The sequence below is a fragment of the Populus alba genome, chromosome 8 (assembly GCF_005239225.2).
Source record: "Populus alba chromosome 8, ASM523922v2, whole genome shotgun sequence".
NCBI classification, from domain to species: Eukaryota; Viridiplantae; Streptophyta; class Magnoliopsida; order Malpighiales; family Salicaceae; genus Populus; species Populus alba.
The window spans coordinates 12,985,771-13,001,789 of NC_133291.1; the positions used below are offsets into that span (position 1 = coordinate 12,985,771).

Genomic DNA, 16,019 nt, shown 5'->3' on the forward strand with positions numbered 1-16,019 from the left:
TTGTTTTTTTTAATATAATTTTGATGTATTAATATTAAAAATAAAAATATTATTTTAATATAATTTTAGTTAAAAAATATTTTTTAAAAATAATATGCATTACAATACTAAATATTTTAAAAATTATTAACATAGGCTAATAACGTGGGTTACTAGTTATAACTTAAACATTTTAAGATTTTTCAATTTAAAAATAATATAATTATTTTTTTGTTTGGCATGATGTTTGTTATTTTAAAAAATATTAAATTAAATTTTTTATTTTTTATAATCTTATCGTATGAGTGTTAAAAATGTTTTTTTTATAAAAAAAAGATTTTTTAAATTAAATATACTTTTAAAAAGCTTAGTGAAAAGTTTACTACTTTACTTTAAAGCCCAAGTGAATCTTCCCCGTTAAGAAAATCCTGAAAAGTTACACAAGCTGGGTGAGCTCCTAGCCTACTAGTCAATGTGTCTGCGCAGCTAGCATGGCAAAGCTACCCGCCCTTCTCCACCAAAAATAAAGGTGGAGATTCCAAAGAGCATCTTGACCGTCCAATTGTATGGATTCGAAAATCATTGACGCCTCCCTCGCAAGTGGGCCACACAATCCCCCACTACCCCCCACTCACCAACCAAGTATCCCTGCAACCTTTCTTCCACTGATCTCATCAAGTCTGATCACTCCCATCTCATCACCCGCGGGTCACCTTAGCCCTTCTTTCATCCCTTCCCGTTTATATTAAAAACTAAAAATATTTGAAAAACAAAAACCATCGACGCACCAAAACTCAACGACTGTAACCTCCCTCCTTTTTCTTCATCTTCATCAACTCATGTTCCCGGTGCTCCGGTTCCCTTAACGGAGCCCAAGCTCATTACTCACCCGAAACTGTATCCCTCTCTGAACTCACCAATTTTTCATTATTCTAAAAATCCTTTCATTTTCCATTTCCCCTTTGCGGATCTTTATTTTAAAAAAAAAAAAAAACAATGTCAAAACAGAGGAGCAAAATCGGCGCATGGGCAGCCGATGCGGAGCAAGCCGAGGAAGAGGAGCGTGCAGCCGTTGCAGCAGCCGTTTCTCAAAGTTCCCCTAATCTGAAAGAAGTTGCCGGAACCGCTAAGACTAAAAAGAAGAAAATGTCTCTAAATGAATTCTACTCCACGGCCATCGGCGGCGGTGTTGAATCCAGAGGATTGACCCCGAACGAGATGCCCCGCCTCCCTACCGGTCCAAAAGAGCGTTCCGAAGAAGAAATGCAGTATGGACGCCTCGGCGGTGGATTTTCCAATTATGGTCGAACTGGGCCGCAGCCTGGACGTATGCGTGATCGTGAAGACAGTGATGGATCTTGGGGAGGTGGTGGTGGTGGTGGTGGTAGAAGGCAATTTGGTGGCGGTTTTGATGATGAACGAAGAGGTCCATCTTCTTCTAGGGTTTCTGATTACGATCAGCCTTCGCGTGCTGATGAGGTTGATAATTGGGCAATGGCTAAGAAACCACTGCCTTCCTATGATTCTGGACGACAAAGCCATTACGGTTCACTCGGCGGCGGAGGCGGTGGTGGCGGTGGTTTTGGAGGTGGTTCTAGAGCTGATGAAGTTGATAATTGGGCGGTTGGTAAAAAGCCGTTACCTACTCCATCTTCGACTTTTGGTTCGGGTTTTCGTGATTCTGGGCCGGAGCCTGATCGCCGGAGCAGAGGAGGATACCGTGAGCCGGAGAGGGAGAGGCCTAGATTGGTTTTCGATTCACCAAGTGGTGAAGTTGGAGTTATCGAGCCTGTGAAATTAGACAGGCCAAATCCATTTGGAACAGCGAGGCCGAGAGAAGATGTATTGGCAGAGAAAGGATTGGATTGGAAGAAGCGGGAGATGGAAATAGAAGCTAAGAAGACTATGAGCTTACAATCTAGCAGGCCGTCTAGTGCGCATTCTAGCAGACCATCTAGTGCGCAATCGAGTAGGTCTGAAGGGCCAGGGCTGCAGCAACAAGGATTTGAGAATGTGGCTGTGAAGCCAAGGCCGAAAGTGAATCCTTTTGGAGAGGCAAAGCCCAGGGAGCTTTTGTTGCAGGAAAGAGGCCAGGATTGGAGAAAGATTGACCGTGAGTTGGAGCATCGTGGTGTGGATAGGTATGTCTTGTGGCATTATTATTGCTGTGAACGTATGTTGTGCACGTGGTTTTCTTGGAATTGCTTAGAAATTAATGTTCTTGTGTGTTTGCTTGCTTCGGTGTTTGCATATTGACAATACGAAGGTGCTTTGTTTATCTTATCTGGCTTCAAACTGCTTCTTTTTTGTTGTGGATATTTCTGTTGTTTTCAATTTGTTGTGGGGTATACAACATGCTAGCCATCAGCTTATCTTATAATGATAATAGGACATGGAGAGGAATCTGGATAATTTTGAATTACAAGTATGATCTGATGCTTTACTCATATATCAGTGCCTTGTTGTTATGCAAAACATGTTGACTGACAACCATGCCTATTGCACTAGAATTTTGATGCTAGATATGGGCCAACATTTCTTCTTATACTGTCCCTTTCCGAATCTGAATCATGTAAAAGATATAGTTGGTTTGAAAAGCCAAGGCTACTGACCAGACTCAAATTTGAATAGGCTGAACTCTAAATCAGATAAGCTGGTTCTACTCACAGATAATATCCTTTTGTGCAAACAGGTTTTTGTGCCTGCTTTTTTAGCTTTCTTATATTTTCAGGAAGTTTTCTCATCATGTTTTATGATGAGAAATTTTTGTTACAGCTGATTCAAGCATAAGATGGAGAAGTCTTGCCTTACCAAATTTCATTACTAGATCACTGTACTTTGATGAATGATGTTGTCTTGTTTTCATGTCATAAGGTGGTTGGTACTTTCTTTTAATTTCGTTAGGGAATAAATCTGAGTGCAACAGAGTGAGTTTTACTAAAAAAAAACATGGTTTCTATTTTTAGATTTTATACCTCTGCTATGTATATGTTAACATACCGACTATTTGGGCTGGTTCTCATTGTGTCCGCTTTTACTTGACAGCAATATTTTTTTTTGTAAGAAAAAAAGTTTTTCTAGGGCAATTTTTCCTATCTTATTTATCTCCTTTACATCTTCTTTACTGTCCTCAACCACTAGTTGAATGCTGTAATGTTATCTTTTCCATCATCATGCGAATGGAAATACACTTTGAAACTAGGAACTTGCTGATCTACTAATGTTCGTAATTCGTTCATGTCATTTATATGTTTTTAAAATTGCTCTAAAAGTTTTAATGTCTTGTTAAATCAATTTTACTAGTTCAGGTTCTTGAATGGATAGTCATGGTCAATTCTAGCTAGACTTTGTGTTACTCAGGACATTTGTTTGTTTTGAATTGAATTCAGCTGGTGACATGCCACTAACATAATGTTTGCAAATAAAGAAGGAACAAGAAAGAGATGGGTAGTGCAAAGATGTTATCCTCTGTGTTTATAAGCTTCAATGTTCTACTTTAGGGGCCAAAATATCTGCATAACCTTGCTGGTTAGAGTATAATCTCGTCCATTTGATCTAGAATGTTTATGATCTTCATGAAAAAAAAAAGTTTACAGTCAATTAGAAACGAAGAAAGGAGAGGTGTGTGAGGTAGAGACCTTTGTAACTAATTGATATATATATACCTTCAGAAAATATTAAACTGAGGTTAATTTCTGTCCATAGAAAAGTAGGCACAAGGGGTAGTTTAACAGAACCCACATAGGCGCACACACATGTATATACATAGTGAGGGTTCTATTTATTTTTTTCTTTTTCCCAACTTCTTTTGTTCGCCTTTACAACTTTAATTCAATAATTTTTTCTTAGTGAAGCATGCATAAATCGACATTGCACATGACCAAAACATCTTAAATGATTTCCAGCAGCTCATTTTCTATAGGTGTTGCTTCCAAATTCTCATGAATGCATATGTTTCTCGCATATTTGATCATGATTTTCCTATGAGGGAGAGGTCCTTCCCTTTTTAGCCACATGCTCAAATCCTTAGCTATAAGCCCCACTTTGTTTCTGTTGGATATGTCTCTAGGAATACCTTAAAATGTAACCTTTCCACTCCCCATCCATTTCAGAGTAAGATGTGAAAGCACCTCTCAGTCTCTATTGTCTCCTTTTCAATTGTGCTCGTTTATTGTACTTTTGATGTCATGTAGGATAATATTCAATTTTTTAAAGAAGTAGAATTCCATATAAGGGAAAAATATAGCAAGAAGAAAGAAATCCTATAGTAGTGGGTAAATCCTATAGAAGAGGATTGAAGAATTGAAAAAAGACCAAAGAGAGAGTTCAAATAAACAAAGGAAACATACTTAATTCCGAGTCTCAATTTATCATCAATTAATGTTGTTAGCATTCTACGATGAAGATATGGTGTTTACAAAGGCACCAAGAAACCCTAGTGTCCTAAACTAATAGGAAAAAACAATCCTAAAAAAAATATTATCTTTTAATAAAAATAATAACAAATCCTGAAAATCTACTTAAATAATAATAAAAATCTTAAACAAAATATTATCCTTTTCTATTAGTAAAGCTACAGAATTTATCGAAAGTCCAAATTTTGTCCATAAACTTCAATGCATATATTGAGACAGGAGGCATGTTACTTGTCCAAGATTGCCTTATAAGGGATTAGATTCGTAAATAAGAAAATACTAACAGTCTAAAAAACTAATAAAGTTGATTACTGTTTAGGACTAATAAAATACTAAATAGAAAAAAAAAATATTTGACAAATTTTCCAGATTTTCTAGTGAATATTGAAATTCCTGAAATACCCGTGTGTGAAAGACTTCAATTTTGCATCTTTTGTTGTCTGCATAATCTAGTTGTATATGGATGCTTTAGAATGATATGTTTTCTATGCTTGTGCTCATTTTCAGCTTTTTGTGAACTGTGTCCTTAGTTCTCATGCTGACTTATGAACTTTTCTTCTTGGTACCAATTTGTTTCAGGCCTGAAACTGAAGAGGAAAAATTATTGAAAGAAGAAATAGAGCATTTGAAGAAGGGGCTTGAGAAAGAACTCACAACAAAAGGGAACCAGGAACCTCCACGAGGTTCTGCTGATGACATACCCAGTTTAAGGGAGATGATATCTGAGAAAGAAAGGGAATTAGAAATGTTGGTCCGTGATTTGGATGACAAAGTTCGATTTGGATCAAAAGCCATTGAAAGGCCAGGTTCAGGGGCAGGCAGGGCTTCTGGGTTTTCGGAGAGACCTCCTTCTAGATCTGGATCATTTGACGAGTCAAGAAATATGGAGTTAATGGATAGGCCTCGATCTCGTGGCAAGCCAGATATTTGGACAAGGCCTTTTGATGACCGAAGAGCATTTCAAGGTGGAAGGGAAAGAGGATTTCTTGGTAGCGGAGATTTTGACAGGTAAAGATAGCAATGGTTTCTTTCGTGTATTTCAGATCTTCCCTGATGCATTAGCTAAAAAGTAGCTTTTTGCCAACTCTTTCATTGTGGGACCCTTAAGGTCTTATGTTGTTCAAAGTAATGTCAGGCATGGTTGCATCTATTAATATGGCCAAAAGGTTCAGTGGTTAATTTTAAGCTGACCATTTCATATAGGAAGTTAATTACTTTACCAGAAGGCCATGAGAAAAAGGTTTGTGAATGAACTCATAATATCAATAGAACTTTTTGTTGGAACAGTGTATGAAACTTTGAGAATTTTGTAGTGGTTTTCTTTCAATAAATTAGGTGCAACCCTTTTACCTTGTTTTAATTTTTGAAACCATCTGTCGAAAGAGCATGTTATTTCAAAAAGCCTAGAGATCTAGTTAACATGAAAGAGTTTGGGCAACGAGAGCCACAAGCATCATCTTCTAGCTGAGAGTTAACAATCAGAAGTGGTTTAAGGCAAAGGAATGCTTTGGAACCTCTATTTGGACAATAGCTCACCATGATTGCTCCAGTTGTGAGTGTAAAGGCTATACTGATCCAGCTGTTTGCAAGTGCCTTGCAATCACCTAGGAGAGTACTCTGATGAAATGCTTGATATATTATTTTTCCTACTCATCTTACTAGGGGAACCATTTATGCATAAAAAAGTTATCAAATTTTGTTAAAACCTAACCTTTTCTGCATGGTTGTTTTATTCTCCAAGTTATGGTAAAATAAAAATGTCTACCATGCTTGTTTTGCCATAATCATGTTATTGTTTTGCATGGCATATGCATTCCTCTCGGTTCCAGGCAGAGGAAAAATGAAATCCCTCCTGAATGCTAAGAAGATTTTTCTTGACAGGCCGCGGACGGAAGATAGATGGTGAGAAGCTGGCGGTGTTGATTCATTGAGTTCTCTTCATCTTTGACAACAGAAACCAAATAATATTTCCACTTCTTTTCCTTTCTTATTCCTTGTATTTTTTTTTTCTTTTATTTTACATGTTCTTGTTTTTTGCTCCGGAAATGGAACAAGGATTAATGAGTTTTTAGCATTGGGTTGATCTGTTGTTACATCTTGAGACCAAGTAAAACTGAATTTCCACCCCTTTTTAGTCAGTTTTGAGGCAAGGAAGCTGTGTTATTGGTAGGACTCAATTTATTTGAACACCTCGGGACCCATAGGTTTTTCTTTCGCCTTGTCCTTTGACAGTTCCAAGTATTATAAAGTTAAATCGTTCTGTTGTGCCTGAGCTCAGGAAGCTGCTTTGTGCTAACTGCCATGCTGTCAATTGATTCTTTTATTGCTTCTGTTTTACTGCATAGAGATGAGGTTTTTTTTTTTCCTACGTGGTTGAGGGATTGCTTCATTTTCACCTGTTGTGCTGCATTTTGTGCTGATGGGCAACTTATACCACCATTAATATTTTGCAATGCTAGTTCATGCTTTATAGGTGCTCCACCACCACTTGGATAACGAGTGACAGAGACAGGGTTGCCTTAACAGAATGAAGAGAACTCCCTCCGGTTCATCATTGATGACTGCTGAGGTGCTACTGCACCTGCCGGATTCATCTGAATAGCAAACGTGTTGTTGCAATTTGGGTTATAGTGGGTCGCACTGAGATGTGTACGCACGATCTATCGACGGGTATGCCAGATTCAGGTCGGATTTTGCATCGGAATATTCCTGGTAGTGGCTCTTCATGAGACTGCATTAAGTTGGAGTTGTTAACATGCTATGTTAGTAAAATATAAGGTTGATTTGTGGAGAATTTGACATTTACGCCCATAATAGAACCACCCAGATGATCGTCAATTCCAATCTAACATGTTTTCCCACACATTTTGAGGTTTACAATATTGATGAAGCGGTTATTTTTTAAAAAGTACAGGCAATTTTTATTTTATAAAGTATAATTAATAAATATATCTTATTTATTTTTAAAATATTCTGTTAAATGCAGACTTTTGATGGTTGTTCAAGTGACTTTTAGATCAGCTGTGTGTCCATTCGTGATCGAGAGCAAAATGCCTCATTATCATGCATTGTACATTTCTTCATTCCCAACTTTGCATTTGTGATCATGATCATTCCTATTACTTTTCTTCCCTGATAAAACTTCAGATTTTCTTTGACGTTTCCACATCATTCTTTCAATGTTCATGGAGACCAACCCAACCATGGCCTCCTACTTCTCTTCCCATCCAATGCTCAAGCGCTGCAATAACTTCGAAGGGTTCCTCCAGAGAACCAGCTCATTTCTACTTTCAGAGATGGACACCAAATAACTGGTAGCGTGAAATCTCATGGTGTTGACGCTCAATAATTTAACAGGCAACTGAAGCAAGTGTCTGCCTCCAGTTTGACGGAGCACCACCGTTGAAATCGACATCATCTATTCAGCAATATATATATATATATATTGATTAGCGAGGCAAAGAAGAAGAAGCATGGCAAGTCTGATTTCACCGTTTCATCTTTGGTAGTAGAAGAGCATATAGCAACGATATACTTAATCCTGTTCCGGTGACATGAATATGAAAAATACAATGAGCGCCGTCTGTGGGGATCGAACCCACGACCACATGGTTAAAAGCCATGCGCTCTACCTCTGAGCTAAGATGGCTAGATGGAACTGTAGCTCCATTTTATGATTCCAAAATCAAAATAATGTACGGAAAAATATGAAAATTATTCATTAGAATTACGACTCCACTGGGGATCGAACCCAGAATCTCTGGTTCCGTAGACCAGCACCTTATCCATTGGGCCATGGAGTCGTTGTTGTCTACTGTCTGACAATATAGGATTTAATAAACAATAAAATTATAACAAATCACAATAATCTGAACATAACATAAAAAATATCAAACGTATTTTTACTTAAGATTTAAAAGGAAAGTTAACTATTAAAAATCAAAATATAACTATTTAAAAATATAAAAGTATTTGTAAATGTAGTTTTTTTTTCCTTTTATGTATTCTTCTCATTTTGTGTCTGCTGAGTATAAATCTTTTTTTGAGTATTCAGCAGATTACCAACAAATTATGGATTGCTAATATAACATAGAATTGGTTGCAAATATTTATAACCAATGATGTCTACTCCAACAGATTATTGATTTAAAAGCGTGTACAGTCTAAAAAATCAAATTAATATTTTTTTTAATATATTTTAATAGGTAAATATTAAAAATAATATCAAAAGCTTATTTGTTTTTACGTTTTAAAAATATTTTTGAAAACATTGAATTTTTTTTTCATTGTTTTAAACTAACTTTTTTTATATATTTATTTATATATCGTTTTGATGTGTTGATATTAAAATTAAATTTTAAAAATAAAAAATATATTATTTTAATATATTTTTAAATAAAAAAATATTTTTAAAAATAATTACAGTAGCAATAAAATAAACATGCTGTAAATCCTGACTCATTTATTAATAAGAGGATTGTGGGCTGCTGCCGTATCTAAACAAAATATATCGACGAGGTGAATGTGTTAAATGATTAACCTAGGCAACAACAGTATGACCCTAATGCTAGTGGCTCCATCTTTACTACGATTTTTAAAATTATTTTTTTAATTAAAAATATATTATTTTTCATATATTAAAATTATTTCAAAACATCTTAAAAAATTGATTTAATATTTTCTTAACTAAAAAATAATTTTAAAAAATAAACTGCAACATTCATTTTAGAAATTAAAAGTCACCAGGTTTATTGACCATGCCTTTCGTATTGATAATCAATTTCTTGGACATTTACCTATCATCGGTAAATTAGCTCCAACGCATCTATTTGAAAGCAAGTATGATAGAGGTTCTGTTTAATTTTTTTTTTTGAAAATATATTAAAATAATAATATATTTTTAATATTAATACATTAAAAACATTTTTAAAAAATAAAAAAATTGATTTGAAATAAAAAGAATTCAAAAATTTTTAAAAATACGATGCAAATATATTCCCAAACACATTTTTTATACACCGTTATTTATGCGTTATTATTTACCGTATTAGTATTGAAATAATTTGTCGTATGTCCTCGTACATATGTTCTTTAAAAACCAAATCTGGACTGATATTTTTGTCTACCTTCTGCGTTATTTAATTTAACCACTAACACGAATTAAAACATCAATTATAAGAAATTGTTGCCCAAGGCCAAAGAATTTTCTTGTGCTCTGAACACGTTTGACATCGGTCAGAATGATTGCACCAGCGGTGGTTTCTTAAACACGACTAGTGGTGAGATTGTTTTTGTATTTTAAAAATATTTTATATTTTTTAATATTTTAAATTAATTTTTTATAATATTTTTATATTATTTTGATATATTAATATAAAAAATAAATTTTAAAAATATTATTTTAATAAATTTTTAAATAAAAAATATTTTAAAAAACAATCATTCTGTCTTTCCAACATATATCTCTGAGGTGCTCGACCAGTTCAAAAACACTTTCTCAATAAAAAGACTAAGTAAATATATCTAAGCAGTGAAATCCTGGAAATTAAATTATATTTTCGATGTTTGACAGTGTTTATAGAAAATAAATTGAAAAATATTTTCTAGTGTTTGGTTATGTTATGGAAAATGAGATAGAAAATAGCTTATTGATGTTTTTTTTTTTTCAAATTTATTAAAATAATAAGAAACAAATCTTACAAATTAAAAAGTTGAATGAGCATGAAATAAAAAAAATCAAATTTATAAATGATCTTAAATAAAATAAATAATAATCAAAAATAATAGAGATGAAATCTAACAAAAAAAATAATTAAAAGATGATGGAATTAAAAATAATAATAGTTACAATTTCATAAATATTTTAAATAAAATAAGTAACAATCAAAAGAATAAAGATTAAATTTGATAAATACAAAATTTCACTTAAAAAAATAATAAGAAAAAAGTAAATAACAATCATAAAAATAAAAACAAAAGTTAATATAAAAATCAAATTTTAAAGGATGAAATTTTTTTAAAAAAATTTAAATAAATATATACCAATCAAAAATTTGAGCACTAGATTTAATATAATTAGTAAATAATATGATATTTTTAATTTTTAAAAGGTGTTTTTTATTTAAAATAAAAATATTTTTAAAAAAATCAAGTTAAATTTTAAAATTATTTTTTATTGATGAATTTTTCTAATAAAAATAAATATAAAAAATTTTAAAAAGTGATTTCAGAAACGATTTTCCGGGCAAACAAACGCCCAAGCTCATTCTAATTGTCTCCATAGACGTTCACTGCTCTCCTCCTTGGAGGAGGAGCATTTCGAATAAAAGGGGTGAGAAGACGTATCGTCTCCTCTGCTAATCCCACCACGCAGTCACTAATCGCTTCCCATTCCCAATTCCAATGGAAGCACACCCTTCAAGACATGTTACGTTGGGCCTCTTTATATGGATGGCATCGCTACCATTCAGTCCCATTATCCTCACAACAGCTTCTTCATGTGATTTCCCTGCAATATTCAACTTTGGCGACTCAAATTCAGACACGGGTGGTCTCTCAGCAGCATTCGGACAGGCACCTTCTCCCAATGGAGAGACATACTTCCACCACCCTGCCGGCCGCTACTCCGATGGCCGTTTGATCATCGATTTCATCGGTATGTAGATCCTACGACGCATCTACAGTGTTTTCTATTTTTATTTTTGTCGTGTTGCCTGTGCCGCAACGATGAAATATTGAAACCAAGTCAAACCTCATTTTTATACGCATCTGATATATTTTTTAAAAACAAGGATCTGACGTGATTCAGGCCGAGAAACCCAGGCAACCACCCCCTATGTGCCGATAGCTAGCACATTCAGGGCCCCGGCGCCCAGCCTGATTAGCACTAATCAACGAATTAAATCAATTTTAAAACTAGAGTGATTATTTAATTTATTTTAAAAAAAACTAATTTATAGTTTATTCTAATAAAAAGAGAGGGAAAAAAGAAAGCATTCTCAAATTTGAAAACTTGAATTTGTAGCGGAAAGCTTGGGTGTGCCGCATCTGAGTGCATATCTAGATTCTGTGGGTTCAAACTTCAGCCATGGAGCCAATTTCGCCACTGCTGGGTCAACCATCAGGCCTCAAAACACTACGCAGTCTCAAAGCGGATACAGTCCCATTTCATTAAACGTCCAATCTGTTCAGTATTCAGATTTCAAGAAAAGATCCCAGATAGTTCGTAGTCAAGGTGATCAATCCCATCCCATATTTCTAGTTGTTACAATCAATGTAATTATTATTATTATTTTTCTGATAGATGTTAGATGAACTAATTTGGAAAAGGAGAACGGAAATTTGAAACTATCCGATGAGGTTTTGTTGAATAATCACAGGAGGGATCTTCGAAACTTTGATGCCAGAGGCAGATTATTTCTCCAAAGCTTTGTACACCATTGACATTGGCCAAAATGATCTCACTGCTGGTTACAAGCTTAACTTGACCACTGAACAAGTCAAGGCAAATGTTCCTGACATGTTAGGCCAGTTCTCCAACGCCGTCAAGGTGAAGCAAGGCTTTTCCTCTACATATACATATATAAACATCAATCAATTCATGTTTATACACACATTTTGATCTGATCATGTATGTGCAGCAAATCTATGCCGTCGGAGGAAGATCGTTTTGGATACATAACACTGGCCCAGTGGGGTGCCTGCCATACTCGCTGGACAGGTTTCTAATCACAGCAGCTCAGATAGATAAATACGGGTGCGCCACCCCATTCAATGAGGTATCTCAATTTTTCAACCATAGATTAAAAGAAGCTGTGGTTCAACTCAGGAAAGATCTTCCACAGGCAGCGATTACTTATGTTGATATCTATTCACTGAAGTATACTCTAACCACCCAAGCCAAAAAATTTGGTAAATATATTAAATTATATAGCTTGATCACCAATTCCAGGCTCATTAATGAGGTTTTCACATAATTAACGTTAACAGTAGTTACTAATATGTTATAATATCATATTTTTTGGGCAGGATCCAAGCATCCTTTTGTAGCATGCTGCGGTCACGGTGGGAAATACAACTACAACAGCCAGAGAAGATGCGGTGCGAAGATCACTGTGAATGGGACGGAGGTGGTGATAGCGAATTCATGCAAAGATCCATCAGTTCGGATAATTTGGGACGGTGTGCACTTCACCGAGGCAGCTAATAAGTGGATATTCCGACAAATTGTTAATGGCTCGTTTTCAGACCCACCAGTTCCTCTGAAAATGGCCTGCCGTAGAACGGAACACCCTTGAGTTGCTCAAATTGTGGAAACACAATCTGCCTTTGCTAGCCTCCTTGCTTTTGCTGCTTTTGTTTTAGAACCCAGATGGATGTTCTAATGTTGGCTGTTAAGCACATGGTCCACGGCAAAGCCCAAACTATGTACTAACTCTGTAAGTGCCATGTTCATTCGTAATGGGCCAGCCTGATTAACATTAGAAGCTTGATGGATAGATGCAAGTAAACGAAACATGATCTGGAATAGCATCATGTTGTTTAATTTTTTATATTAACTATATGTAAAAAAAAAATTCAGAAAAAAATTAAAATTCAATCAGAATAAAATAATTACATCATATTGAAGTTTACCTAATATAACCCGTTTGACCTAGCAGCTTCAAACATCACATGATCATTTCATCTAAAACTTGATTTGACTTAAAAATATTTTCAAAACATTGATGTTTTATTTACAAAAAAAGAATTATGAGATGACAATGTTTTTTATTGGTCATCAAACCGGTCATATGGATCACGGACCTGAATTTAAGAACTTTATTTCTTACAATCATTTTTTTGATCTAATTAAATGATAAAAAGCACACAAAGGAAAGGGATTGCAATTATTTTTTGAAAAATAATATCATGCACAAAAGAGGGCTTGTTAATATTAGAATATGCTACAATCCAATTGAAAAAAAAGCGAAAAATAAATTGTAATATCTCATTACATTAAAAATAATTTAAATTAAATCAAGGAAGGAAAGATTTTGAAGGCCAAAAAAAGGTTAGGCCTAGAGTTAAGTTTCTGAGCGTAGGTGGGCTAGCATTTGTGGCTCTAATCTTTTTACAGGAAGCTAAAGGGTAAAACATATCAATATAGAACTTATTTCATCAAATAAAATTCATTAAAATAAAAAAAAATAAAAAACTTGTTTCATGGTCAGAATTAGCTAACCATCAACTCTCTCTCCTTCATTGTTTTTTTTGATGATATTCTCTCTCTTCCCTTAAATTCAATGACTGAAAAAATAAATAAAATAAAATTTTAAAATAAAATAAAAATTGAAAAAATAAAGGGCTTAAAATTAGAAAATTCACTACCTAAACAATAAAAATACCCTTGTTTTTTCTATTATAATGTGCTATGTGATGTTGTGCCAATACAAACTAATCACTTGTTGCTTGGCAGACCATAATAGTATAATATGAGAGATATACATGATAGAGTGACAAATAAGTATTCATTTGAGATGAATTGAAAATCTATAACTCTTGTATTTTTGGTATCTAAGAAAATATATGAGGAGCAACTGAAATTGAAGGAGAAGATGGTTGAAAAAAAGAGCTTATATATTAAGGGATCTTATTTTCTAACAAGAATCTTTTTGGTTTCGATAATAATGTTATTCTTCAGCTTGATACTAATTTTTTGACTTTATAAGATGTTTTTCATGATACATATTTGAGATCAAATCTTTTTAAAAAATACGAGGATGATATGAATCAAGTCAAGTCCGAATTTAGCTTTAAAATGTATGTTGACTGGTTTTGCGAGATCTGACATATCTCTCAAACCGTACATCATAACAAGCTGAAATTTTATAGGAAGATACTAGACACATGAAACTTTATTTTGATAAATTTTCAGTTCAAATGGAGTTTATGAACATATTATTTTAGAGGTCAAAGTCATTAGACAAGTCTTGTCAAATTTGCCAGACTAAAACTTTATGTATTGTTTGGGACATATATGAAGTTTCAAGTGGAATTTTTCCTCGTTCAAGTTGGTTTGAAAATTAGATATCTCGAGCTTTCTAACCATATATAGTAGGCCCATTAATTCATATGTAGGAGAGAGAATGACGTGTTTGAAGTCAAGAATGAAAATTTACAAAGAATGTGCAGAAGTTGGATATTCAAGCTACATGAAAGCATTTTAGTACGAAGAATTTGTTTTTATTATTCTATTTTATTTATTTATTTATTTTTCAAATAATTATTTTTAAATTGGGTTTGTTCTAGCCCATTAGATATTTTTTAGTGATTTATTTCACTATTGAACATGTATTAGTTGATTACTAATTTAGGTCTAATAACTTGCAACCCTAAAAAGGTCTGTTAATGTTAGTTAGAGGAGATTTATATTATGTTTTTTTAGCTTCAAATTTCAAAAGCAAGTTGGAGAATAAACATGAGTTTTTTTTTTGTTTATTTGTGGCAAAACAATCTTTCTTTGCAGGGATAAAGATTGTACAGTAACCTATCAAAGATTAATTCGTTTTGTGATGTCATTCGTATACTTAGGATTCTTGAATACAAGGTTATTTCTAAGTCCAAGTCGCTTTCCATTACCTTTGGTTCTTAGGTACAGGGTTACCTATGAATTTATATTTTATCAAACCTAATTTTTGGTTTTGTGGATTGTTATCTACTTTGTTGGCGGGTTTCTCGACTATGTGACAGGAGTTTCTCATAAAACTATGTATTGATTTGGTTTTGTATACCCTCCTATGCTCCTCTGTTATGTTTTTATTGGCTCATTATATTTTGATTTAGTGAGTTTTTTTTTTTCTTTTAAACATGTTTTTTTAAAATGTTTTTAAAATTACTTTTCATTTGAGAAAAAATATTAAATTGATAGTTTAGTTGTTTTGGGATGATTTTAATGTGGTGTAAAAAATAAAACAAATACAAAAAAAATATTATTTAAAATATATTTTTTCATTTAAAAATATTTTTTAAAAATCATTATTGCACCACAAAAACAAATACATGCAAGCCAACAACAAAACTATATTAGTGTAAAGGTAGTGTTTAGTATTGTAAATGTGATTGTTTTTTAAAGTATTTTTTTTGTTCATAAATATATTAAAATAATATTTTTTAAAATTTATTTTTAACATTAATATATTAAAATAATTTAAAAACCTGAGAAAAAAATATATTAAAAAACATTTTTTTAAAAAAAACAAGTTTGACTTCGTAAACAAACAAACCCCGTTAGGGTGACAAATCTTTGAAACAAATAAGCTAACGTACGAAATTGTCTTCATATTATATCAATGCGGTTGCATTTGTCATCTCAGTAATCATTTCCTTTGATTATAAGGCGATAAACCAAGATTAGTACATGACACGTGACATGCTAGTAAGATGATCCTTGTCAAAAAAGTTAATTTTGGTTTGGATTTTTCTGTAGCTTAATAAACTATAAATAAAAAGGTATCAATTATAAAACTATTATGTCGATTTGGTCCTATATACCCCCTATGTTTCTCTGTTATGTTTTCTTAGCTTGTTATATTTTGATTCAATGAGTTTTTTTTTTTCCTATTTTGAACATGTTTTTAAAATTAC

The 16,019-nt window shown here is 33.3% G+C and overlaps 2 protein-coding genes and 2 non-coding genes across 5 annotated transcripts; 2 read left to right on the plus strand and 2 right to left on the minus strand.

Moving 5' to 3' along the window:
- Positions 1–634: 634 nt before the first annotated feature.
- LOC118038200 (eukaryotic translation initiation factor 4B1) lies at positions 635–7,413 on the plus strand. 2 transcript variants are annotated; one of them, XM_073410711.1, is made up of 3 exons: positions 635–2,120; positions 4,974–5,402; positions 6,854–7,413. In XM_073410711.1, the coding sequence occupies exons 1-3, from the start codon at positions 976–978 to the stop codon at positions 6,888–6,890; spliced, it is 1,611 nt and encodes a 536-aa protein (XP_073266812.1). In that variant the 5' UTR covers positions 635–975; the 3' UTR covers positions 6,891–7,413. The 2 variants fall into 2 exon arrangements, with proteins under 2 accessions (XP_073266812.1, XP_034900415.1); XM_035044524.2 differs by lacking the exon at positions 6,854–7,413 and adding an exon at positions 6,276–6,666 and having other exon boundaries at positions 643–2,120.
- Positions 7,414–7,971: 558 nt separating this feature from the next.
- Positions 7,972–8,043, minus strand: TRNAK-UUU (transfer RNA lysine (anticodon UUU)). The gene has a single exon. It is a non-coding gene; the product is annotated as a tRNA-Lys (tRNA).
- An 81-nt stretch (positions 8,044–8,124) lies between these two features.
- TRNAR-ACG (transfer RNA arginine (anticodon ACG)) lies at positions 8,125–8,197 on the minus strand. Its single transcript has one exon. It is a non-coding gene; the product is annotated as a tRNA-Arg (tRNA).
- Positions 8,198–10,643: 2,446 nt separating this feature from the next.
- LOC118038162 (GDSL esterase/lipase At3g26430) lies at positions 10,644–12,939 on the plus strand. Its single transcript, XM_035044475.2, has 5 exons — positions 10,644–11,049; positions 11,419–11,628; positions 11,774–11,943; positions 12,035–12,305; positions 12,423–12,939. Exons 1-5 carry the CDS (start codon positions 10,797–10,799, stop codon positions 12,689–12,691), a joined length of 1,173 nt encoding a protein of 390 aa, XP_034900366.1. The 5' UTR covers positions 10,644–10,796; the 3' UTR covers positions 12,692–12,939.
- Positions 12,940–16,019: the final 3,080 nt, after the last annotated feature.

What these genes read in the sequence shown, in the direction of transcription:
- LOC118038200 (XM_073410711.1), top strand. Translation starts at nt 976, where the DNA reads ATGTCAAAACAGAGGAGCAAAATCGGCGCATGGGCAGCCGATGCGGAG. An exon ending in GAGCATCGTGGTGTGGATAG is followed by an intron (nt 2,121 to 4,973) that starts GTATGTCTTGTG and finishes AATTTGTTTCAG; the next exon opens with GCCTGAAACTGAAGAGGAAA. An exon ending in GGTAGCGGAGATTTTGACAG is followed by an intron (nt 5,403 to 6,853) that starts GTAAAGATAGCA and finishes TTGCAATGCTAG; the next exon opens with TTCATGCTTTATAGGTGCTC.
- LOC118038162 (XM_035044475.2), top strand. Translation starts at nt 10,797, where the DNA reads ATGGAAGCACACCCTTCAAGACATGTTACGTTGGGCCTCTTTATATGG. An exon ending in CCAGATAGTTCGTAGTCAAG is followed by an intron (nt 11,629 to 11,773) that starts GTGATCAATCCC and finishes GAATAATCACAG; the next exon opens with GAGGGATCTTCGAAACTTTG. An exon ending in CACCCAAGCCAAAAAATTTG is followed by an intron (nt 12,306 to 12,422) that starts GTAAATATATTA and finishes TTTTTTGGGCAG; the next exon opens with GATCCAAGCATCCTTTTGTA.